We start from the raw sequence: 23,534 nt of genomic DNA, 5'->3' as shown, positions 1-23,534 counted from the left end.
CACAGAAGGATGCAGGAGGGAGCAGGAGGGAATAGGATTGCACAGAAGGATGCAGGAGGGAGCAGGAGGATGCAGCAAAGAGCAGGATGGGGCAGGATGGAGCAGGATTGCACAGAAGGATGCAGGAGGGAGCAGGAGGGAATAGGATTGCACAGAAGGATGCAGGAGGGAGCAGGAGGGAATAGGATTGCACAGAAGGATGCAGGAGGGAGCAGGAGGTTATAGGATTGCACAGAAGGATGCAGGAGGGAGCAGAAGGTTATAGGATTGCACAGAAGGATGCAGGAGGGAGCAGGAGGGAGCAGAATTGCACAGAAGGATACAGAAGGGAGCAGAAGGATGCAGGGAGTGCAGGGGGCTGTAGCAAAGCGCAGGATGGGGCAGGAGGGAGCAGGAGGGAGCAGGATTGCACAGAAGGGAGCAGAGGGATGCGGGAGGCAGCCCGGGGGCAGCAGCAAAGAGCAGGCTGGTTGAGGAGGGAGCAGGGACGGCTCCTCCCGGCGCTGGGTCCGCAGCCCCGAGGCAGCCCTGGCAAGCAGGGGGAGGCGCCGGGGGAGGCGCTGGGGGCCGGGCTGTGCCGGGCTGGGGCTCAGCCGATGGCGCTGGGGCCGTGGCTGCGCTCGCTGTGCGGCTGCTGCTGCGGCGGGGAGGCGGCGCCGCCCGAGAAGGAGCCTCTGCTCAGGTGAGAGCCCCTGCTCGGGTGAGAGCCCCTGCTCGGGTGAGAGCCCTCGGCCTCCCCCAGCCCGCGGGGGGACGGGATGGAGCCCCCCCAGCCCCGCGGGACGAGGGATGCTCCCGCCCGAGAGGGACCCGCATCCCCCCTGCGCGGCACCTCCCGGCTCCTCGGCCCTTCCCTGCCATCTGCCAGCCCTTCCCTGCAACCTGCCAGCCCTTTCTTGCAATCCGGTAGCCCTTTCTTGCAATCTGTCAGCCCTGCAAGCTGTCAGCCCCTTCCTGCAACCTGGCAGCCCTTTCCTGCACTTTGCTAGCCCTTTCTTGCTATCCAGTAGCCCCTTCCTGCAACCTGGCAGCCTTTCCCTGCAACCTGGCAGCCCTTTCTTGCAACCCAGTAGCCCCTTTCTTGCAACCCAGTAGCCCCTTTCTTGCAATCCGGTAGCCCCTTTCTTGCAATCCGGTAGCCCCTTTCTTGCAATCCGGTAGCCCCTTCCTGCAGGAAAAGCCCCTTTTACCCTTCTTCACCCAAGCCAGTTTGCAGTGGTTTTCAACCTGCTGCTCTCCGTGGGAACTTGTCCATCCCCTGCAAGAGCCGGACAAGGCTCCTTCTCTCCCTCTTTTCAATTCCCTTTCCCCACGAGTTGGTTTTCCCATAGGGGCCGTGTTCCTTCTCTGTTTTTTTACGGTTGAGTTTCAGCAAGCGAACCAAGAGCGGCGTCTCCGGCGATTCCCATGCCTCCCTCGCTGTCGGAACGTTCGGCTTTTGTTTTTCCACCGTGGGATTTCGATAGAGGAGGCTGAGGTGCCAAACAAAAAGGGGGTCCCGCCTGGCTGGGTCCCTGCATCCCACACCGCGGGTCGGGTCCTGCTTGCGAGCAGGGATGCCCAGGTCCCCGCATCCCTAGCCGGTGGGTCTCATCCTGCTGTGGGTGCGGTGCTGAGCTCTGCTCCTGGGCCAGGGATGCTGGAAAGGAGATGTCACGGCGCAGCTGGAGCTGGATTTATGTGAAAACAACGGGCACGCTCCTGTCTAGAGAGCAGATTTTTCGCTCCTGCTGCCTTGTGCCTGGAGCCATGAGGTTGAGGGGGATTCTCGTAGAAAGGATGAAGCCATGAGCTGTGGAGAATAGCTGCGAGCTGTGCAAGCACACAAGGAGGTTTTGCATAGAATCATGGAGTGGTTTGGGTGGGAAGGGACCTCAAAGCCCATCCAGTCCCACCCCTGCCATGGGCAGGGACACCTCCCACTGGATCAGGGGCTCCAAGCCCCATCCAACCTGGCCTTGAACCCCTCCAGGGATGGGGCAGCCACAGCTTCTCTGGGCAACCTGGGCCAGGGCCTCCTCACTCTCACAGGAAAACATTTTTTCCTAAAATCTCATCTCAATCTCCCCTTTTTCAGCTTAAAACAGTTCCTCTTTGTCCTTTCCCTGCTTTCCCTGATCAAGAGCTCCTCCCCAGCTTTCCTGGAGCCCCTTTCAGTGCTGGAAGCTGCTCTAAGGTCTCCCTGGAGCCCTCTCCAGGCTGAACAACCCTAAGTGTTCTCGTAGGGCAAGCAATCTCTTTGCATGTTGCAAAATATCCTGGGTTTGCAGCACCTCTCCCTCCTTTCCCAGCTGCCAGACCAGGTCCTGGCTGCTGCTGGAGCCCGTGATGGGTGCCCCAGCCTGGAGGTGAGGCAGGGACTGTCCCCTCCATGTGTCATTGGTAGGACAGAGGCATTCAAGAATCATAGAATGGTTCGGGTTGGAAGGGACCTCAAAGCCCATCCAGTTCCAACCCCCTTGCCATGAGCAGGGACACCTCCCACTGCATGAGGTTGCTCCAAGCCCCATCCAACCCGGCCTTGAAGACTTAGAAGAGGAGGAGGAGAGTGATGAAGGAGGGTGGGATGCTCCCAGGGTGGCCTACATAGGTATCAGGTAACAGCAGAGCCGACAACAGGGCTTGAAATGTCCTGATTTCAAGCTGTTAAAGCAGTTACCTCGATAATAACCAGATAATCCTGAGCATGGGGCATCCAGCTCAGGAAATGGGCATTAAGCTAACGAGAGCTGAGTGCGTGTGTGCACTCAGGGGTCTGTCCCTTGCTGGGCACCTTTCTTTAGTAACACGCCTTCCGCTGGCGATCCAATTAATGCTGGCTCTAAGTCGGAAAGCCTGTATGAGTGCTGGGCCTTCCCAAGGCACCTGCTCTTGCACAAGCGTGCCGGCGTAATTAATCTAACAGCCTAATCGCTGGCTCGTCCCTCTACGTGAGGCTTTGGGGTTTTATTTCAAAGTAGGGATCTTGCAAGAGCACACCTGCTGTACTTTTATATTGTATTTTTATATCATATTTTTATATAGTATTTTTATATTATTAATATTATATTGTATTCATATTTTTATAGTATATTTTTAAGTCTTATGAGGAGCGGCTGAGGGACCTGGGGGTTTTTAGCCTGAAGAAGAGGAGGCTGAAGGGAGACCTTATTGCCCTCTACAACTCTCTTAAAAGGAGGTTGTAGCGAGGTGGGTGCTGGTCTCTTCTCCCAAGCAACAAGTGATGGGATGAGAGGAAACGGCCTCAAGTTGTGCCAGGGGAGGTTTAGATTGGATATTAGGAAAAATGTGTTCACTGAAATAGTGGTGAAGCGCTGGAATAGGGATGGTGGAGTCTCCTTCCCTGCAGGTGTTCAAAAAACATGTAGATGAGGTGCTTTGAGACATGGTTTAGTTGGCATGGTGGTACTGGGCTGATGGTTGGACTGGATGCTCTTAGAGATCTTTTCCAACCTTAAGAATTCTCTGATTCTGTGATCCCAGTGAATGACTTGCTTGAGATATCAGATCTTTCAGCTGAGCTCTGGGTTTTGAGAGCTGGTGTTGCTGCTGAAATGTTGACTTTATGACTTTTCACCTTATTTTTCCCCAAGCAGAGTGGCTGTGGCCTCATAAATCCAACATATTGAAGAAAGGAGCAATGAGGAGGAGGCAATATGTGCGTAATTAGGTGCATATATTACCTGAGTGTATACGAGGCTGGCTGTAACCCGTGATGAGAGCAGTGAGAGCAGCGAGTGCTGCGCGTGGAGGTGGGAACGAAGCACAGATGTAGGCACAGCGCTAGTGCAGGGCTGGGAAAAGATACCTTGGCCAAAGCCAGGGAGCCAGGCTGCTGCAGCAAAGTCTTTAGATGCAGGAAGGTGGGGTCTGGCTCAGATGGTGTCCTCAGGATGCAAATAAACCCAGAGTTTGGGCTCCAAATCCCAAAATGAGTTTGATCTTGGCTGGAAGTCCCCTGTAGCAGAAATTTGTTGATGAACCACTAGCGCTCAGCATTTTCTGGATAGAGCCAAGAGTTTGAAATGGTCTGAGTCCTCTCTGGTCCCACGGAGACTCCTGTAAGCTGCAAAGCAGGCTGCCGTACACGTTGTCCTTTTTTTCCTCCTATTTCTTCATTTTAAATGTTGCTTGGAAGTCCAGCACGCTCCGGGGGTGCTTGTAGCTGGCAGAGCTCTCCGTGCTTGTATGGATTTGCTGAATCCTGGCCGCTGCCCGCATCCCTTGCAGGCTGCTGGATGCTCCGTGCTGCGCTTTGGAAATAGAGGTGGGTTGGGAAGCTCCTTGCAAGCTGTGAGGGAGCGGCTTGGCAAAGCTAAGGCATGTTAGTATTGTTGCCCAATACTGGTTTTGAAAGTAAGTCAGATGTTAAGGGTACCGGTAAGTCCCTGAGTGGGAAGAAGCCTGGCAAAGGCAGGATGGAACCAAACTCATGCTGGTAGCACGGTTGGCTCCTGGGTGATCCCTTCCAGGCTGGGATCCTGGCTGTTCCACATCTGAAAAATGTCTGGGGCAAACGCATGCTGGCTCAGGCGTAGGAACAGCTGAGTTACGCCATCCACACCCTCCCAGTTACATTCTTTCCCTCATCTTTAATGAGAGATTGCAAGAGATTATCTTTTCCCTTATTACCTGTTGCTCAGGTTTTGGGTTTGTTTAAAGTCTAATGAACTTCCTGCAGGAATACTGATGTGGATGATTTTTCTCTATTTTATCTGGGGCTCCTCTTAGCATCTTCTTAATGGTTTGATGTCATGGCTGAAGCTCCCACAGTGTTTATCTAAGGTTTTGCTGGATGGGTTCCTTGCGAAAGGAATGGGATTTGGGTTGCAAATAGCATAAAGAATGGGCTGTTTGAACAAGAAGCGAGCAGGGGTTGTCACAGGATGCCTGATGGGACTGTTGGGTAAGGCCAAAAGTAGTTCTCCATTTGTGTTGTTCTGCTTAAGTCTATGGGCATCTTGATTAGAAACGTTATGGAAATCTTCTGCTAAAAGTTCTGGTAACTCTATTAAAAAATGCACATCCCAGTAGCAATCATAGAATCATAAAGCCCTAAACCAAAGACCTAAACCTTTCCCAGGAGACGATACTCTGCTTTGCTGACCACTAAGCAAATAAAGCCCAAAGATCACAAGCAGGCACGGACTTTTCCATCCCCCAGATAAAGATAATAGAATCAATAAGTTGGAAAAGACCTTTGAGATCATCAAGCCCAACCGTACCTGTCCACTACAAAATTGTATCTCTAAGCACCTCATCTACCTGTCTTTTTCACACCTTCAGGGATGGGGATATAGAATCACTAGGTTGGAAAAGACCTTTGAGATCATCAAGATGAAGCTAAATGTCTTTTCTGTGCCTTGGCACAGGTCCCTGTGCAGCTCAGTACCTGTCAGGTAGGAGCAGCTGGGGTGGTGGCACCTGCTTGATTTGGTGGGGTTTGGGCTGCTGGGGAGAAAATAGAGCTGCAGGGTCACACAGAAACGTGGTCATTGATGTGGGACCTCTGGAGAGCATCCAGTCCAATCCCTGCTTAAGCAGGGTCAACCAGAGCCAGTTGCCCAGGACTGTGTCCGGTTGGGTTTGAGTGCCTCCAAGGATGGAGACTGCGTGACGTCTCTGGGGAGCCTGTACCAGTGTTCACCCACCTTTCTAATGATTAAACAGAATTTCCTGTATTTCACTGTGTCCCCTATTGTGGGGCAGCACTCCAAAGGGTCTGGTTCCATCTCCTTTGCTCCTTCCCATCAGGTACTTATATACGGAATCACAGAATCACTAGGATGGAAAGGACCCACTGGATCATCGAGTCCAACCATTCCTATCAGTCACTAAACCACATCCCTCAGCACCTTGTCCACCCATCCCTTAAACCCCTCCAGGGAAGGTGACTCAACCCCCTCCCTGGGCAGCCTCTGCCAGTGCCCAATGACCCTTTCCGTGAAAAATTTTTTCCTGATGTCAAGCCTGAACCTCCCCTGGAGGATAAGATCCCCTCGAAGCATCTCGTCCCTGGGCTAACCAGTCCCAGCTCCCTCAGCAGAGGTGGCACGTGTTTTGTTCAAAATAAACCCATGCCCAACGGCCCTTGAAGAGAAGATGGGTAGAAGCTGGTGCTTTGGCCAAGAGGCAAGGGAGAGACTTTGCACGCAGCCATCTCCTTCCCCACATGAAGTCTCCCAGGGGCAGATCATGCTGCTGGGATCTTGGCATTGCCTCAGGGTTAGCTGAGCAGAAAAATGCCCTCCAGAACCACCAGGATTTTGGAGTCTTAGTTATTTAGAACTGTTCCCATGTTAAACTTGGAGAGGCTGAAGGGGCTTGCACAGGGTTTGGAGAGGGAAGATGTGATGGGGAGTCGGGCAGGGAGCTGTGGGAGCAATGGGGAGATGCTGCCTTTTGCCCTTGCAAATGGATGCTCACAGTTCCTTCATCCCAGCTGTCTGAATAATACCTGGTGTCTTTAGCAAATTGATGTGTCTGATGTCATACTGTCATTTGGAATGTTGTGTCCAGTTCTGTTAATCCTCAACAGAAGAATGTGGAACTGTTGGAACAGGTGCAGAGGAGGCCACAAAGATGATCTGAGGGCTGGAGCTCCTCTGCTGTGAGGACAGGCTGAGAGAGTTGGGCTTGTTCAGCCTGGAGAAGAGAAGGCTCCAGGGAGACCTTAGAGCCGCTTCCAGTGCTGAAGGGGGCTCCAGGAAAGCTGGGGAGGGGCTTTTTACAAAGAAATGGAGTGACAGGATGGGGGGGAACGGCTTTGAATTGGAGGGGGAAGACTTAGATTAGACATAAGGAAGAAATTCTTCATGATGAGGGTGGGGAGGCCCTGGCCCAGGTTGCCCAGAGCAGCGGTGGCTGCCCCATCCGTGGAGGGGTTCAAGGCCAGGTTGGATGGGGCTTGGAGCCCCTGATCCAGTGGGAGGTGTCCCTGCCCATGACAGGGGGTTGGAACTGGATGGGCTTTAAGGTCCCTTCCATCCCAAACCATTCTGTGTTTCTATGTCTTTGGTTTCATGGCAGCACTGCCTGGTTTGAACCATGGCTTGTACGGTCAGGACGTTTGCTGAGACAGAAATCCGACTGTCTTCCTATTCCCTGCTCCTTCTCCTCCTCCTTTCTCCCAGGCAGTACACTGGGCTGCCAGAGGGGCTGCCACGAAATGGCACTTTACCCTGGGAAGGTAAAAGGAGGCAGCTTGATGCTGCCGTAGCTAACGCTGTTTCGCCTCTCCCCCTCTCTGCAGTAACAACAACCCCTACGCCTCCTTCGGAGCCACGCTGGCACGGGATGAGGAACAGAACCTGTGGAGCACCCCACACGACGTGACCCATACAGAGGCGGACGATGACCGGGTGCTGTACAACATGATTGTGGTCAGGAACCAGCTGGACAAGGACTCAGAGGTGAGACGGGGCTGTTCCTCGCGGAGGGTTTTGCCATGGACCAAGGCTCAGTGCTTTCCACAGGATGCCTTGGCAATGCTTTTATTTAGATACCCATTACCAAATGTGGCTCACACAGGCTTCAGGTTCTCCCATCTGCTCCATCACCCTTCAGCTTTTAGCCTGGATCTGATATGGATGCATCTGTGGCCATCTCGCCCCCGGGAAGCTTGGGGATGTCTCAGTTGGCTGAGCAGGGAGCACCACCCTGAGCTGGGATGCATGACCTTAATGCTACAGACTAGGAGAAGTCTGGCTGGAAACTGCCTGGAGGAGAGGGACCTGGGGGTGTTGGTTGACAGCGACTGAACATGAGCCAGCAGTGGCCCAGGTGGCCAAGAAGGCCAATGGCATCTTGGCTTGGATCAGACACGGTGTGACCAGCAGGTCCAGGGAGGTTGTTCTCCCTCTGTACACTGAACTGGTGAGACCGCTCCTCGAATCCTGTGTTCAGTTCTGGGCCCCTGACCACAAGAAGGATGTTGAGGCTCTAGAGCGAGTCCAGAGAAGAGCAACGAAGCTGGTGAGGGGGCTGGAGAACAAGAGGAGCAGCTGAGAGAGCTGGGGGTGCTTAGCCTGGAGAAGAGGAGGCTGTTGTAGAGGCTCATTGCTCTCTACAACTACCTGAAAGGAGGTTGTGGAGAGGAGGGGGCTGGCCTCTTCTCCCAAGTGACAGGGGACAGGACGAGAGGGAATGGCCTCAAGCTCCGCCAGGGGAGGTTCAGGCTGAACATTAGGAAAAAAAATTTCCCAGAAAGGATAATTGGGCACTGGAACAGGCTGCCCAGGGAGGGGGTTGAGTCACCTTCCCTAGAGAGGTTTAAGGCATGGGTGGACGAGGTGCCGAGGGACATGGGTTAGTGACTGATAGGAATGGTTGGACTCGATGATCTGATGGGTCTTTTCCAACCTGGTGATTTTATGATTCTATGAATTTCAGACAAGCAGCTCTGCCACCACTACCTGCAGATGTGTACTGGTAGCACTGGGATCTCCAGCTCCATTTTCTGCCCTCACAGGCTGCCTTTTTTGGCTGCTCTTCCCCTAGTTTGGCCTTTCCATGATGGGATTGGCATCAGCCCTGCCTGCAGCCGTGTTCGCCCGGCAGTGGCGGCGCCTGGAGCTGAACTGCAGCTCCAGTGACGCGTCAAGTTAAATACTCCTCTGCTGGGTTATACGGCAATTATCGAGCAGCGGAGAACTGGCACAGCTCTTACCGCGGAAGGGGAACATCATCCCTGTTACATAAAGGCTGTTTTGCAGCCCTGATTTCCTTCACTAGAGCACGTCGGCGCAAAGGAGATTTCAGTGGCCTGATTAGGAGCAGGCTGCAGCAAACAGTGACACATTTTCCCCTCTCTGATTGCTTTTAAGATTTCAAAATGTCTGTAGGAAGGAGGCTTCACTTTTAATTTCAGCTTGATCCCACTTCACTGGAGACACCACGGGACTGTAACGCTTCCTGCTGTGACAGTCTCCTTAAACCAAAAGCCAGCTCAGCTTTCACGAGAAGCTTTAAACACCAGAGGTACAGCTCAGATCAAAATGACAATTTTTAATGCAATCCTTGTATAGGATTGACCAAATCCCCGTTTTTCTTTTTTTTTGGTGGGGATTGAGTTAATTGTGGTGTTTACAACAGATGATTTTGTAACCATGTTTTCATGGTTGCAGGTAACCTTTACAGCTATTGCGGCTCTGACTGAAGATGTCCTCTTCCCTCTCCACTGCTGCTTTCTCTACCTTGCAATTGCTTGTCTTAGAGAGCTCCATCCAGCCCAAGTTAGCTGAAGGAAACAAGGGCAACTCCGTTCAGGAGGCTGTGTGGGTCCCGAGCTGTTGCAGAGCTGGCTGTACTTCAGGGCAGCGCTGAAGCTCCTCAGTTCAGCCCACGCCCCGTCGAGCAGCCTTGTAACTCAATCTAGGGCTTGTTCTGCAGCAGCTCCTGAAAGCTCTTATTATTTATAAAATGGTATCAAAAGTGAATGGGCTGCTAAAAAGACAGCTCCCTGGGCAAGGGAGGGTTGTGTTTCAGCCTTGCTGAGGCTGCAGAGAGCATCGGTTATGGGTGAGCAGGAGAGTGTTCCTGTGCCTGCTTGTCCTAAACTCCAAGAATCACTCCTAAACCTCTAAGTTCATCCAGTCCAACCACCAACACAACCCCACGGTGCCTACTAAACCATGTCACAAAGTGCCACATCTACATGTTTTTTTTAACCCCTCCAGGGATGGAGACTCCACCACTGCCCTGGGCAGCCGCTTCCAATGCTCTGTCAGTAAAGGAATTTTTCCTAATATCCAATCTAACCCTCCCCTGGTGCAACTTGAGGCTGTTTCCCCTCATCCCATCACTTGTTACTTGGGAGAAGAGACCAACACTCACCTCGCTACAACCTCCTTTCAGGGAGCTGTAGAGAGCGAGGAGGTCTCTCCTCAGCCTCCTTTTCTCCAGGCTAAACTGTCCCGGTTCCCTCAGCTGCTCCTCATAACACTTGTTCTCCAGCCCCTAACTCTATGCTTTCTTCCTGCCTTCCGTGTGTCTGTAGGTTTTTAGCGGCTCTGAGCAGTCGTGGTGCCTGCCAGGGGAAAAGGGAAGCACAAAGAGCGTGGAGCTTCCTCTCCACAACGGATGTAAGATCACAGAGCCTGTTTTTTTATGCATTGCAATGAATTAAAAAACTCTAAGTTCAACATCAGGCTGACTTTGAAAGAAGACAACACATGATATGCTTGATTTGAATGATGGCACAGTGCCTGTTGCAGCTAGGGGTTGCCAGCCTCACTGCTCCCTCTGTTTTACAGCAGGGAAACCGAGGCACAAATACATACGCCCAGCAAGCTGCTGCTGTTTCTTGGGGAACAGATCAGGGAAGGACTTGGCTGGCAAAGCCACATTCCTGCCTTCAGCCCCAGGTGCCAAAATCTCTCCATACTCCAGTGAGCATTTTAAAACTAGGCCAGATTGTGGTGCCCCCCCGCCTAATGAGGCTTTAGCCCTGAGAGAGAGGAAAAAAAAAGTCTAATTGCAAACCAGCACTGGGCTGCAAAAGCCATAATCTGCTTTGGGAGCTGCTTGGCTCCCAAAGTCCCTGGGGAGAGCGTGGGGATGCTGTAAGAAGCGATGGAGGAACAGTTTCTTGTTGGTGCATTGCACAAGTGTTACAAAACCACAGGTCTTGCTTAAAATTGAGCTGAAGGGAGAATTATTCTGTGCATTTCTGCTCCTTCATTTAACAAAGAAATTCTGTACTTACTGAATGCTATTCCCCACCTTTATCTTTGAGTTTTCCCAGCCCAGGACTTTGGAAGGATCCCAAAGAGCAGGTCACTCTACATCACGTGTGATTTATCTGCATGGCCTCAAACCAGCATCGTGTTTTTCTTACTCTGGCTAATCCACTTCTGCCTTCCTGGGTGTTTTCTGCATTTTAAAGTGGTTTTTCATGTAGTGACAAGGTGCTGTGAGCCAGGACAGGAGGCCAGGATGCAGTGGTGACTGGCACGGTGCTGGAGGTCAGCAGGTGTGGTCCACGATGTCTCTCTTCTGGCCTGGGCACCTCCGTGTCGTGGATCTCTGTAAATTAATAAAACACACTGTGTATGCCAAGGGCCAGGCGCTCCAACATCCTGTAGCTCAATTTTCTGCTTGTTAGATCATTTACGGTGGGGCTGCGAGCAACAAGCAGTGGTGGTGTTGTCCCTCAGGGTCAGTTCTTTGCCCTCTCCATGGAGCTGGACCCACACCTGATCCACGTGGGGCTGTTTCTTCTCCCTGCCTCCTCCCCACAGCCCCGCTCTGGGAAATTTGGCAGCTCCAGCCCAAGCTCAGTGTGACCTTTGCTTGCATAAGGCTGGCAGGGCTGCACCACCCTGCTCCTCGCTGAACCAGGGCAGCGAGCTCTTCAAAGGAAGCCCCGTGACGTCCCTGTTTCACACCCGCGTGCTCATCCTGCTCCGTGCTGCGTGCTGGGAGTGACGGTGCAGGGGCTGGTGGCCGTGGTGGAGCCGGCTGGAGCACCCACCAGCTGCCAAACCCACCGTGCCATAAGGTGCCATTAGGAAAAAAATTTTCACAGAAAAAGTCATTGGGCACTGGCAGAGGCTGCCCAGGGAGGTGGTTGAGTCACCTTCCCTGGAGGAGTTTAAGGGACGGGTGGACGAGGTGCTGAGGGACATGGTTTAGTGTTTGATAGGAATGGTTGGACTTGATGATCCGGTGGGTCTCTTCCAACCTGGTGATTCTATGATTCTATAAGTACACGAGACAAGATTCACTGGAGCCACCTAAAAGCATAAGGACCGAGCAACATGCAGCTTTGCATTTCTCTCCGCTTGAGACTGATGAGCACCATGTGCTTGGATGCACATTGAGAAGCAAAGGGAAGGGTGTGCATGGAGAAAAACAGAAAAGCCATAGCTGAAGGGGTGGCTTTGGGGGCCTGGTAAGGCTGGTGCAGTTTTTCGAGATGAAAGCTCTTGTCAAAGCTTTTGAAGGCTGGGGTCAACATTTCAAATATGGGATTTTTTTTTTTTTTCCTCTTCCTGCCTTGCAGCATCATGGAATCTGTTGTAGTGTAAAGTAGAATCCCAGATCTGGAGGTGAAAGGAGGATCTCCAGGAAAACAGGCTGCTATTTAAGATGCTGCATAGATGCAGGCCAGATCTCTCTTCCAGCACCTACCCTGCTAGTGAGGAGAAAAGCGTTTCATGGGCAAGGGGGGCTAATTTGGCTCTGGGAAGCCTCCAGAGCTGGGCTTATTTGGCTCATGTGCACGGTGTGGCAGATACCTCATTCCACAAGGACCAGTTTGTGGTGGCCCTGGTGCCTCAGTGTCCTCTGGTGGGGTGCGTGAAGTTCCCCAGCCGTGGGCAGTGAGCTGAGATGTTGCACCAGTACTGGCTTCAGAGAAAGAGCCGGGTTCAAGGTTTAGGTTGGTTTTTGTGCTATGGACGAGGAAAAAACCACTGTTCTTAGGGCTTGTTGTAAATGCAGTGTTTCTTCCTTCTCTTGGTTTGTTCCCTTGGGGAAGGTGGGATCATAAATGCCACGAGGAAAGGTGATTCCTCTGCCTGCATCTCTGCAGCGGCCTGGCTAGCAGAGCTGTGCTCAACGTGGTCCTCCTAGGAAGCCCATTAATGAGACAATAAAGCCTATTTTTCTGCTTCCTCCTGCTCTCCTATGGGATTATTCTTCTTGAAACACACAACAGAGAAGGTCACTGTTCTTCCACACTACTTCTGGGCTGCAGAGAGGTGATGGGATTTGCCCAGGGTTGATAATGCTGGTTGGGAATCTCAGAACTGATCCACTTAATACCATGAAAAATCATTTATGAACTGCTTCGTGCCTGTCTTAAAACTAAATCCAATTTAAGCTTGTCCAAAGCTGAGGTGTCGGTCGATGGCTCAGTGTGTGAGCATGGATCTAGAGTCTGTATTTGCTCCACTACTCCTGGTGGGGTCAGAGTAGGAGCATCCCAGCATGTGGTGGAGTGCCTGGACTGGTATTTTGGTCTTTCCCTGATCTGATTTGACCTCCTTTCCAAAATAACTCTCAAACAGAATGGTGACACTAATTGCTTTCAAGGGAATAAAGGAACAGGCTTTGGTGGAGGATTGCTCGAGCAACATGAAGAAAGCTGCCTGCTAATTAGGAAATTTCCTTACGGGCAGGGCTGAGGAGTTGGACACTGCTTGCTTGTTCTCTTGGCACATTTTTTCCCAAAGCTCCTGGTTAGGTACCCATCTGGCTTCTATTTCATGCTCAGCATCTCCTCACTTCCATTTGGCATTTGCAGGTTGCGTATATCACACCAGGCAATCTGGGAAGCTTTCCAGGTGAATATTTGAAGGGCTGAGTGCTCAGAGGTGAGAGGCAGTGGGGTTTCCCTGCTGCTCCTGGGATATTCTTGACCCATCCACAAGGGATTTTTCAGTCACAGCACCAAGCCTGACAATATTCCAGAAGCATTTGACCAATGCCCTCAGCCCCATGGTGTGAATTTTGGGGTGTCCTGTGTGGGGACAGGAGTTGGACTCAATGGTCCTTGCGGGTCCCTTCCAACTCAGGTCATTCTGTGATTCTATGATTCTATGAAAAGGGCACAATTGACTGCAAAAAACCTACTCAGGAACTGCAAACCTGCTTTGGTTTCCTGTGGTTAGTTCAAATTTTGGCAAAAGGGTATTTTTCTAAAAGGACTGATATTTGAATATGTCACTGGGATGTCCCAGACCCATAGAAACCAAGATGTCTGGAGAAGTACAGCAGGAGACTGGGTTTCCCCAGTACTGAGAAGTCTCCTCACTGCTCCAGAAGTGCCATCTAACTTTGCAAGAGACAGGATGAGGAACGGGGGGTGCACGGAAGATGCAAAACCCAGTGAAATTTGGGAGAGAGCTGCTTGTTCTGCACCTGCGTATGGGCTCGGACACCTTGCTGGAAGAGACTTGGGGAAGGAGCCAGCCTGGGATGTGGTGCAGAGGGCAGCCTGCTCTGGCCTCACACTGCCCAAGGACCACCTTGCCCTGTCTGGCGTTACTGGCGTCCCAGCAGCAGCGACGGCTGAGGCAGAGCAGGGTCTGGCACCAAGACTCGTGGTGCCGCCTGGTCACATCTTGGTGACTTATGGAATGCGCAGGGGGAACTCCCTCCCTGATGTTCTCCATTCCTACGTGGAGACAAGCTTTGCTGTTTCTCTGCTGTGCAGTTACAGGGACATGGTCTTTTTTATGGTAATTTTGGGGATGGAAAGATGCTCTTAACTTTATTTCCCTCATTAAAGCAACACAGAAGAAAATCTTCCTGCTCACAGCATTTAGGATGTCTCTGCTACGAGGAATCACTTGGGAAAATTCAGAGCTTTCTGAGGCTGGTGGAGAACAGGGTGTGAGTCCCATTGAGAGATCAGCCCAGAGCTGCCCATCCTCATCCTGATAACCTCGAGTTTCTTGCTGGCACCACGTGCAGCATCTCCTCCCAGCTTTCTCTACAGAAATAGAAATACATCCAGCTCCATGCTCAGGCAAAAGAAATTCCATTAAAGCTAGAGGTCCTGCCCCCAAGGCACCACTGTTAACCATTATTTTCTGTACCAAAGCCACTCTTCTGAATACTCCCCAAATACTTCATCAGTGGAACACTGTTAGAGGTCCTCTGGGACTAAATATGCTCCGTATTCGCTTCCGTGGGGCAACTCAGTAACGGCGACGTACAAGAAAGCCGTAACCTAGATTCCCTTAGAACAAAAATAGATAAGGGAAAACCACGCTGCTGTTAATCCAGAGAAAAGCAGGAGCAGCTTCCCTGCCTGCTAAGCACTGCTTGCTGGTTAACTTAGCGAGGAGACTGGTTCACTCCCACAGGGGGTGAATCCCCGCAGCCCTGAAAGCTGCTGTCCTGTGTCAGCAAGCCACGTTCCAGGGAAAGGAGCAGCTTTCCCACCCGTCTGGCTTGCTAGTTCGGGAGCGTGAAGCTCGCCTGGAATCACAGCGGCTGTGTTGATCGATTATGTGCATTAAAGCTCTTGTTTATCTCTGTGGGAGGGGAGGGACACGCAGCTGATTTCCCCACCAGTGTGCCCAGGCTGCTTTGCTCTCCTTTCTGTTGATGCCAGGGGGTCACAAGCTGGCTGAGATGTTTCCAATGATCCCTGCCAGCGGGAAGCAAGCCATAAAAATCCCTAGGTCCCCACAATGCAGCTCCGTGCATCCCGGGAAGTGGAAGCAAAGGCCGGGAGATCATAGAATCCCTAGGTGGGAAAAGACCTTTGAGATCATCGAGTCCAACTGTGCCTGTCCACTACTAAACCACATCCCTAAGCACCTCATCTTCTGCATTGCGCAGCCTTTCTTTTCTTTTTAAAAACTTCCCCGTTTGCAATAAACTTCCCGCAAAGATTAAATACAATAAAACTCCTCTTTTCTTGTTCACTGAGCTCAGTTCCCAGCTATGCACCAGTGCCACGAGAGAGGACAGGCTGGTCTCTGCCTCCTTGATCTAGCGAAGGGCTGAAGAGGTGGTTTGATGCCTTCTGCGGGCACCCAGGTGCCCTCCTGTGCAAACAGTGAAGCTCTTTTTGAGTTCTGCTACAGTCAAGAGAGCTCTGATTGGCAAAGCTCATTGCGGGCAGCAACACAAAGCTAAAAATGAAGGAGATTTTGCTCTCTGGGGCTGATGCAGAGCAGTTGCAGGCAGAGCTGCATTTCCCTCGCTCTCCTGACCTCAACTCACTGCTGTCTTAACCCTGCTGGCTGCTTCTTCCGAAGCGTAATCTCCCAGGGGTTCCTGCAGCCTTCGCTGAACAACAAGGCAACAGGTTCATCGTTTAATTCTCTGCAGCCGTGATGTGTCAGTCGGCTCCAGGAAAAAAACACTAAGACGTCTATGCTCTTTATCAACTCTTTAACTCGGAAAATCAGGGGGATTTCTAAGGCACAGCTGCCCTTTGTGGGTATTATTTCAGCCCTTTGGACCCAGCGTGCCATGTAGGAAAATCCCAGTGAGACGGCACAGGTGAACAGCATTTATTCTGCAAGATTCCATCTGTGTGATCTGTTGCTGAGAAATGACATTAATTAAGGTTGTTACTGCAGGGAAATTATCTGAGCGATGCTGTGACCTGCTGCATGGATGCTTCTGTTAATGCATCCTTTTCAGCGTGGGCACTGACTGAACTTGGCTAGGAATTTCTTGCGGAATACATGCATTTCCACAGGGATGTGTAGTTGTACAGATGTGTTTAGTTGTGCTGGTATAACTTGAATAAACAACCTGAAAACCTGCCCCTTTAGTCCGTCTGCTGTTACGCAGATAGAAAGCTGGAGGTCAAGAGTAAGGCTTTAAGCTGTTTGGTTCAACAAGGCATTAACTGCATCAACCAGCCGTCACCAAGAAGAGTTATCATAGAATCATAAAATAGTTTGGGTTGGAAGGGGCCTCAAAGCCCATCCAGTCCCACCCCTGCCATGGGCAGGGACACCTCCCACTGGATCAGGGGCTCCAAGCCCCATCCAGCCTGGCCTTGAACCCCTCCAGGGATGGGGCAGCCACCCCTGCTCTGGGCAGCCTGGGCCAGGGCATTTCCTGATGTCTAATGTAACTCTTCCCTCTTCTCATTCAAAGCCGTTCCCCCTCATCCTATCACTTCAAGCCCTTGTAACAAGCCCCTCCCCAGCTTTCCTGGAGCCCCTTTCAGTACTTGAAGCTGCTCTAAGGTCTCCTCAGAGCCTTCTCTTCTCCAGGCTGAACAACCCCAACTCTTTCAGCCTGTCCTCATAGCAGAGATGCTCCAGCCCTCACATGATCTTCATGGCATCCTCTGGACCTGTTCCAACAGTTCCATATCCTTATCATGTTAAACGACTCTGACTCAGGCCTCAAACATCCACGTGCATCCCTCTTTCTGCCATTTAAAAAAGGGCACATCTAAAAAATTCTATTTTTTCTTGTTTTCCAGTGGGTTTTTTTGAAAATCTGCCCGCTCCTGTTAAATGCGAAACAGTGGGCAGAGCAGTCTGGGGACGCTGCTCTATGAATGACCCAGACAGCAGTAACTTTATTTCAGACTCTTAGTTTCCCACGGGCTCTCATCAGCTGTAAGAAAATGTGCTGCGGCAGTTTAACTGCAAGGGTATGAGAACAAGGTGTTGCAATAGTTTATAGAAGGTAATTATTAATATGTTGCAATGCCTTCCCAAGCTGTTAAAGGCCAAGGAAGGGATTGTCACAACCTCAGGGTTTGATACTAGCAGGGGTGTCAAGATTTGGTGTAAAGGGATTTGGATTGAAGTCCTCCAAATGAACTCCATTTGGAAGTTCTTGTTGTTCTCCAACATAGGACAGAGTTATAATTTCCAGCACAGAGCTGCAATTCCATTGCCCCATCCCTGGAGGGGTTCAAGGCCAGCTTGGAGGGGGCTTGGAGCAACCTGATCCAGTGGGAGGTGTCCCTGCCCATGGCAGAGGGTTGGAATTGGATGGGTTTTAAGGTTCCTTCCAACCCAAACCATTTATGATACCACTTGAGTCATCAGCAACACCCAAGTTACATTCTGTGATCCCAGTTCCAGGTAAATGGAAGCCTGTTTGGAACGAGCAGAGGAGATACAGGGATGCTGTACCAAATATTGAGCTAAAATATTCTACGTTGCTCAGCATAATTTTTTTCCGGGGGCAACATCAGCCTGGCCATCAACCTTTGCACCGACCCCTTGGTGCCAACACCAGTTCAACTCTGGCTTCATTTCTAAAAGCTGAAATTCCTAGGGAAGCAACAGAGACCTCCCTCACATGCAAATGACTGAGTATCTTTTATCCTTTTGTTTTGCAGGAATGGCAAAAGCTCAACTATGATATTTATACCCTACGGCAGACCCGAAAAGAAGTGAGAAGCAGGTGGAAACACATTTTGGAGGATTTAGGTAATCTAGAGGACAAAACGATGTCATTTCTGTGGTACCGAGTGTGAGATCCCATGATGGCTGAGGATGGGAACGGCTCCACAAAATCAGGCTGATAGAGGAGAAAGGGAGGAAAATAAAAGAAGATTGCTAAGCAATACCATCAGGTAGCCCAGATGGCAACCGAGAGCCTACAGGAAGCTCCCCAGAGCTCAGGCATAGCTGAAAGGAGATGAGGCCACTGTGTTGGCAGGCACATCAAAAGCCCATGAACCACAGCCAGCAGAGTAGCCTTTCAAGCCCATAATTGCCTGCACAGTCTTATCTATTTGAAGCTTCCACATAAAAACTTAGCAGGGATACCTGGGAGCTCACCCTGTTTTTTTTCTAAACAAGATTAGCAGGGAGAGATGAATATTCCTTTAGATTTGGAACAGATACATCTGTTTTCCTTCCTTAGCCCGTGCCAGCTGATCAGGCCTAAAGCACCCACCTTCTTTGCTCCTAGGTGAGTTTGAAATATTCTTTCACCAAATTAAATTGCTCAACAGTGGCCCTCCCACTCCTGATACTTCCTAGCCTGCCAAGAGGGAGCTGCACCCACCGGTCCTGTGTGCTCAGCTGCTTTGGAGAAGACAGCAGTGGGTGTGACCTGGGTTTCCCAACTGCATTGCGTGCAGTGCGTGACACTGGGGCCAAGGAGATGTGCCGTGCACGGTGACTTGTCTCGTGCTCCAGAGACAGTTGGCAGCTAAAGAGAGGAGGATGTGTGAGTCGAACGCACTTGTTGGGCTGTTCAGGGATATTATGAGCTTCACAATGAGGGTGGTGACGCCCTCGCCAGGGAAGTTGTGGCTGCTCCATCCCTGGAGGTGTTCAAGGTTAGATGGCGCTTTGGGCAGCCTGATCCAGTGGGAGGTGTCCCTGCCCATGGCAGAGAGTTAGAATTGTATGATCTTTAAGGTCCCTTCCAACTCAAACCATTCTATGATTATCACTGGGAGCTAAAGAGATGGGTATCTCAGCCACTCCTGCCGTACCTGCCTTTCTGGCACCTGGATGGGAGGAACATTATAAATTCATAACTAGATATCAATATTCATCTTCACTGAGGTGCTCACTCAGTCTGTACAGACCAAACACAGGAGGGATCACTTGACATCCTTACATCTGTTACTGCACGTTGACAAAAGCTCTCCCAGATCTCCCTCACATCCACAGTGGCTCTGGAACTGTTTTGCAAAGGGTGGGGAAGCTCAGGGATTGTTTGGCCTTAGCGAAGCAAGATGTGCAACCAGATATGAGACCTGCTGTGTTTTGCTATCTAGACCTGTGCTTTAATCGTAAGACAACCGCTCTTTTCTCGTAATGTTTTTCAGGTGAGACGCATCACCACCAGCTCCTTGGAGCTGACCAAAGAGTTAATGGTAGCAACTGCATTTTAAGATCCCTGTATTCATTCTCCTCCCCCTTTCCTTCCCTGGGTAGAATCATAGAATCACCAGGTTGGAAAAGACCCACCGGATCATCGAGTCCAACCATTCCTATCAATCACTAAACCATGCTCCTCAGCACCTCATCCACCCATCCCTTAAACACCTCCAGGGAAGGTGACTCAACCATTCCTATAAGAGGTGCTGACTGCTACAAGAACAATTAGCCGTGCATCCATTACTGACGCAGGCTTTTTATCACAGTTACCTCCCAAAACCAGATTGGAGTGATCGCTGGGGGCCTCAGGAAGCCCCACCAGCCCTGAAAGCTCTGGTAGCATCACAGAAACATGCAAAAGCTGGATCAACACCTATGGTGTGGGTGTTCATATGCCTTCTCTGGAAAACCAGCAACAAACTTGCTCTGGATCTCTCCGTGATGTTTTACCCCACCAGCAAGCTCATACCTGCCCCAAGCGCTGACACAGAGCCTGCCTGGGGGAAACGCTAGTTTGCTTTAGCAAGGAGGGAATGCAGCAGCTCAAGGTGGAGAGGAAACCTTCAAAAAGCCTAGAGGGGTTAGGGAAGGCCCTGCTCACATGTTTGAGTTGCTTCTGTAACACGTCTCTTTCCCAGGTTTCCAGAAGGAAGCAGACTCCCTCTTGTCAGTGACCAAACTCAGCATCATCAGCGACTCTCAGAACATGGGCAAAGCCCGGGACATCTTGTTAAAGCTCTCCGAAGAGACAAACATCTTCCCCACCAGCTGGGAGCTTTCTGAGCGCTACCTCTTCGTGGTGGTGAGTAGCTCCGAGCATCCCTTCCTCCCTGCCACCCCCGTCTCTGTTGCTGAGGTTCAAATGAAGGGAAGCAGGTAGGTGAACTGGAGCCAGGATACTCAGCCGAATGGTGGCATCTGGGGTGTCCCCATCAGGTGTTGCACTTGTAGCTTAGCTGTTCATCTTCCTTGGAAACGTCAGTGCTGTAGCACCATAAATTTGTCCCCCCTACTTCTTTTAAACGTGTTTAAGGCACAGGTGGATGAGGTGCTGAGTGTGTGTGGTTTAGTGTTTGATAGGAATGGTTGGACTCGATGATCCGGTGGGTGTCTTCCAACCTGGTAATTCTATGATTCTATGATTTTAAACCTGTGCAACTGGGTGCTCTTGCAGCCTGTTAGCAAAGTGGGAAAAGATTAGATCCAACACCTTGCTTGACCTGGGAGCAGCTGGGGAGGGAGAACCCTGACCAGGCAGCTGCCCAAAGCAGCCTGTAGTGACCATAAAACCCTCTCGCTTTGGCAGGATCGGCTCATAGCTCTGGATGCTGCCGATGAGTTCTTCAAGGTGGCCAGCATGATGTATCCAAAGAGACCCAGCGGGGAAAGAGTGGACGATAGCCAGAAGGCCCCGCAGTGCAGCTCTGTCGTGGTGCCCTGAGGAACGTCCCTCGCTGGTGCGAGATGGGCAGTGAATTTCTTTCCTCTGGGACCAGGCTTCTCTGCTGAGAGGTAAACACACGGAGGGCCACTCCGTGTTTTCCTGCAGAGAAGCAAGTGGGCCGGCAGGAGCAGAGCGAGGAGGTCAGTGAGCCCCACCGGGACGGCGTGGAAGGGCGGATGCTGGTCCCAAGGTCTTCCCAAGCAGAAGGGAGCAACAACTGCCATAGCGAGTAGTGTATGCGATAGGCACGGGGGGGAATTTGCTACACAAGGCATTGATACCAGTAGCTGCAAAAGCCGAGAAGCCTCTAGTTACAAGCACTGCAAGGAGATCCGCGTTTCCACCTTCTCCCGTTGCCCCCTCCTTCGACCCTGCTAGCTGGGAGGACCAACAAGGAAGGAAAAATACCTCAGTTGTCTACAACTCCGTGGCGTTTCTCTGTGCACTGGTCCTCATCTTCATCCCCAGCCCACGGCAGCCCCACCGGGCAGGTCCTAGGGGATTCGGCAAAGAGACAGGAGCTGCATGTAGCTGAGAAGGGGATAATGCTGGGGGGCAACACCTTGGAGCAGCGGTGCAGGCTCCGTCCCTGCCATTAGTGGTTTGGAGGTGTTTATGTCAGGGCTGCGCAGCCCAGCGTCTCAAAAGAAGGTAGATTTCAGAAAGGAGAGAAGGTCAGACCTGCTCACAGTGTGGCTCCTGGGATTGCCTCAGACTGGTTGCCCAACATCTTAATTCGTTTCTGAAAGTTTTAGTCTTAATTGAAGAAGAAAAGCACTATAAAGCTGCATGTCAGTATGTGCCGTCCCTGCTGTTAATGAAGATTTTTAATGAGCATCCCTTGTATTTTGGGGGTTTTGTCTGATAATGAGCAATAAATTTCAAAACACTGGATTTGATCATTGAAAAGCAAGTGGAAGTTCTTCACTGGTTAATACGTGTGCTGCTAATTGACCAGTTGAAAATACTGGTTACACAGGACCTCCCAAAATAGCAAAACAGAGCTTTTATTTGTTTATACCTACAGAGTTTGAAATATATATATATTTATGAATTGTTTCTGTTTGTGAGTCTTCCTGGGAAACATTTCTGTCAGCTCAGGACATCAGTGAAAACTGAATTTAATAAACAAAACACATTACAGAACCAACCTTTCTTTACTCTCTCTGTAACCCTGTTGGGGCAACAATATTTATCTTGACTGCTGATAGCAAAAGGGTTGGGATATTTGTAGAGCGTACGCCTCTGCGACCTGTTCTCCGAACACTTATAATTGCCTGTTGACTTGCAAGAGTAGGGTCGTTTGCCAACCCAAGAAGACCAAAGTCTTCGTAGACGATGGGGACTGAATTTAATGTCAGTGGATTTGGAGTTAGGTGCCCATTTCCTATTGAATTTTTGTAATTTTTTGGCAGAAGTTCAGCTGCACTTTGGAAACCCTCCTGTGTTTTTATAGAAAATAAACTTCAATGCATGGCAGCTCCAGGGTTTGAGTTGAACAAACTCTTGTAGAACAGAGCGATCCAGCAGTCCCCAGGTACCCCGTGCCAAAGTACACACCACCACCCAAAAGTCAGCCCTTGGGATGTTATCACTTCGTAGTACTACGTGGTATGTAAAGCCACCTGATGAGTTTCTAAGAGAGATTGTTGGCTGTGGTTCTGCTTGTTTGGGCCATCAAGGTTGCCATGAAGCCTTTGCAGAACCACTCCTTGCTGTGAAACCGGTTCTGATGTCAACAAAATGCAATTTGTTGTAACTGAATAGGGCAGAAACTGCCTAAGAGAGACAACAATTAGGATCTCTGAATGAGTTTAGCTACCGGAGTGAGGCCCTGTGCAGGGGTGGTGCTGAGTTTCTGAGCGCAACCACGGGGAGGAGCAGGAATTGACAGCACAGAATCAGAATAGAATCACGCAATGGTTTGGATTGGGTTGGAAGGGACCTCAAAGCCCATCCAGTTCCACCCCCCTCCATGGGCAGGGACACCTCCCACTGGATCAGGGGCTCCAAGCCTCATCTAACCTGGCCTTGAACCCCTCCAGGGATGGGGCAGCCACCACTGCTCTGGGCAACCTGGGCCAGGGCCTCCCCAACCTTACAGGGAAACATTTCTTCCTGTTGTCTCATCTCAGTCTCCCCTCTTTCAGTTTAAAACCACTCCTTCCCATCCTGTCCCTGCACTCCCTGATCCAGAGCACCCCCCCGACTCCCAGCCTTCCTGTAGTCCTGGAAGCTGCTCTAAGGTTTCCCTGGAGCCTTTTCTTCTCCAGGCTGAACAACCCCAACTCTCTCAGTCTGTCCTCATAGCAGAGGTGCTCCAGTCCCTCAGATCATCTCTGTGGCCTCCTCTGGACCTGTCCTAACAGATCCATGTCCTCCCTGTGCTGAGGACTCCAGAACTGAACAGCAGCATCAGATCGGAGCGGAGCCGCATGGAGGAGTAACCAGGCATGGGACTCGTGCATCAGGTTATCTACTGATCACAACATGAACAGAAAAAGACCCCTCAGTCCTGGCGCTCAGATAAAACTGGTCCTGGGGTAACCTGCAAATATCACAAACCAGGCTTTGGCTAATTCTATGGAACTTCTACAACTCTGCAACTTGAAAAGTTACAGAAACCAGCAGAAGTAGATTGCATAGTGGTCCAAGCTCAGGTTCGTCATTCTGTTCATCTCAGTAGGAAACGCTCTGTCTTCTATGCACTTGAGGCAGAAGGTCGATAAACTGAATTTCAGTTAGCAAAATGCAGAGGGTAATTAGCCTTTCCTAATTTGCATAGAAATTACCAGGGAGAAGCACAT

At 50.9% G+C, this 23,534-nt stretch overlaps 2 protein-coding genes across 2 annotated transcripts in view; both read left to right on the top strand.

Moving 5' to 3' along the window:
* FN1 (fibronectin 1) overlaps positions 1-23,534 on the top strand; it is a 263,549-nt gene that overhangs the window by 12,141 nt on the left and 227,874 nt on the right. The gene's annotated exons all lie outside the window — the stretch shown is intronic.
* MREG (melanoregulin) lies at positions 563-20,800 on the top strand. Its single transcript, XM_069860635.1, has 5 exons — positions 563-682; positions 7,253-7,412; positions 17,783-17,873; positions 19,922-20,085; positions 20,590-20,800. Exons 1-5 carry the CDS (start codon positions 597-599, stop codon positions 20,722-20,724), a joined length of 636 nt encoding a protein of 211 aa, XP_069716736.1. The 5' UTR covers positions 563-596; the 3' UTR covers positions 20,725-20,800.

Source organism: Phaenicophaeus curvirostris, chromosome 7, assembly GCF_032191515.1.
Source record: "Phaenicophaeus curvirostris isolate KB17595 chromosome 7, BPBGC_Pcur_1.0, whole genome shotgun sequence".
Classification (NCBI taxonomy): Eukaryota; Metazoa; Chordata; class Aves; order Cuculiformes; family Cuculidae; genus Phaenicophaeus; species Phaenicophaeus curvirostris.
Note: the sequence above shows the minus strand (reverse complement) of the source record. Positions and strands in the feature narration are given on the sequence as shown.

Excerpts from the sequence above, each read along its gene's own strand:
- MREG (XM_069860635.1), top strand. The coding sequence starts at position 597 with ATGGCGCTGGGGCCGTGGCTGCGCTCGCTGTGCGGCTGCTGCTGCGGC. Across the intron at positions 7,413-17,782 it reads AGCTGGACAAGGACTCAGAG|GAATGGCAAAAGCTCAACTA; the intron begins GTGAGACGGGGC and ends TTTGTTTTGCAG. Across the intron at positions 20,086-20,589 it reads AGCGCTACCTCTTCGTGGTG|GATCGGCTCATAGCTCTGGA; the intron begins GTGAGTAGCTCC and ends TCGCTTTGGCAG.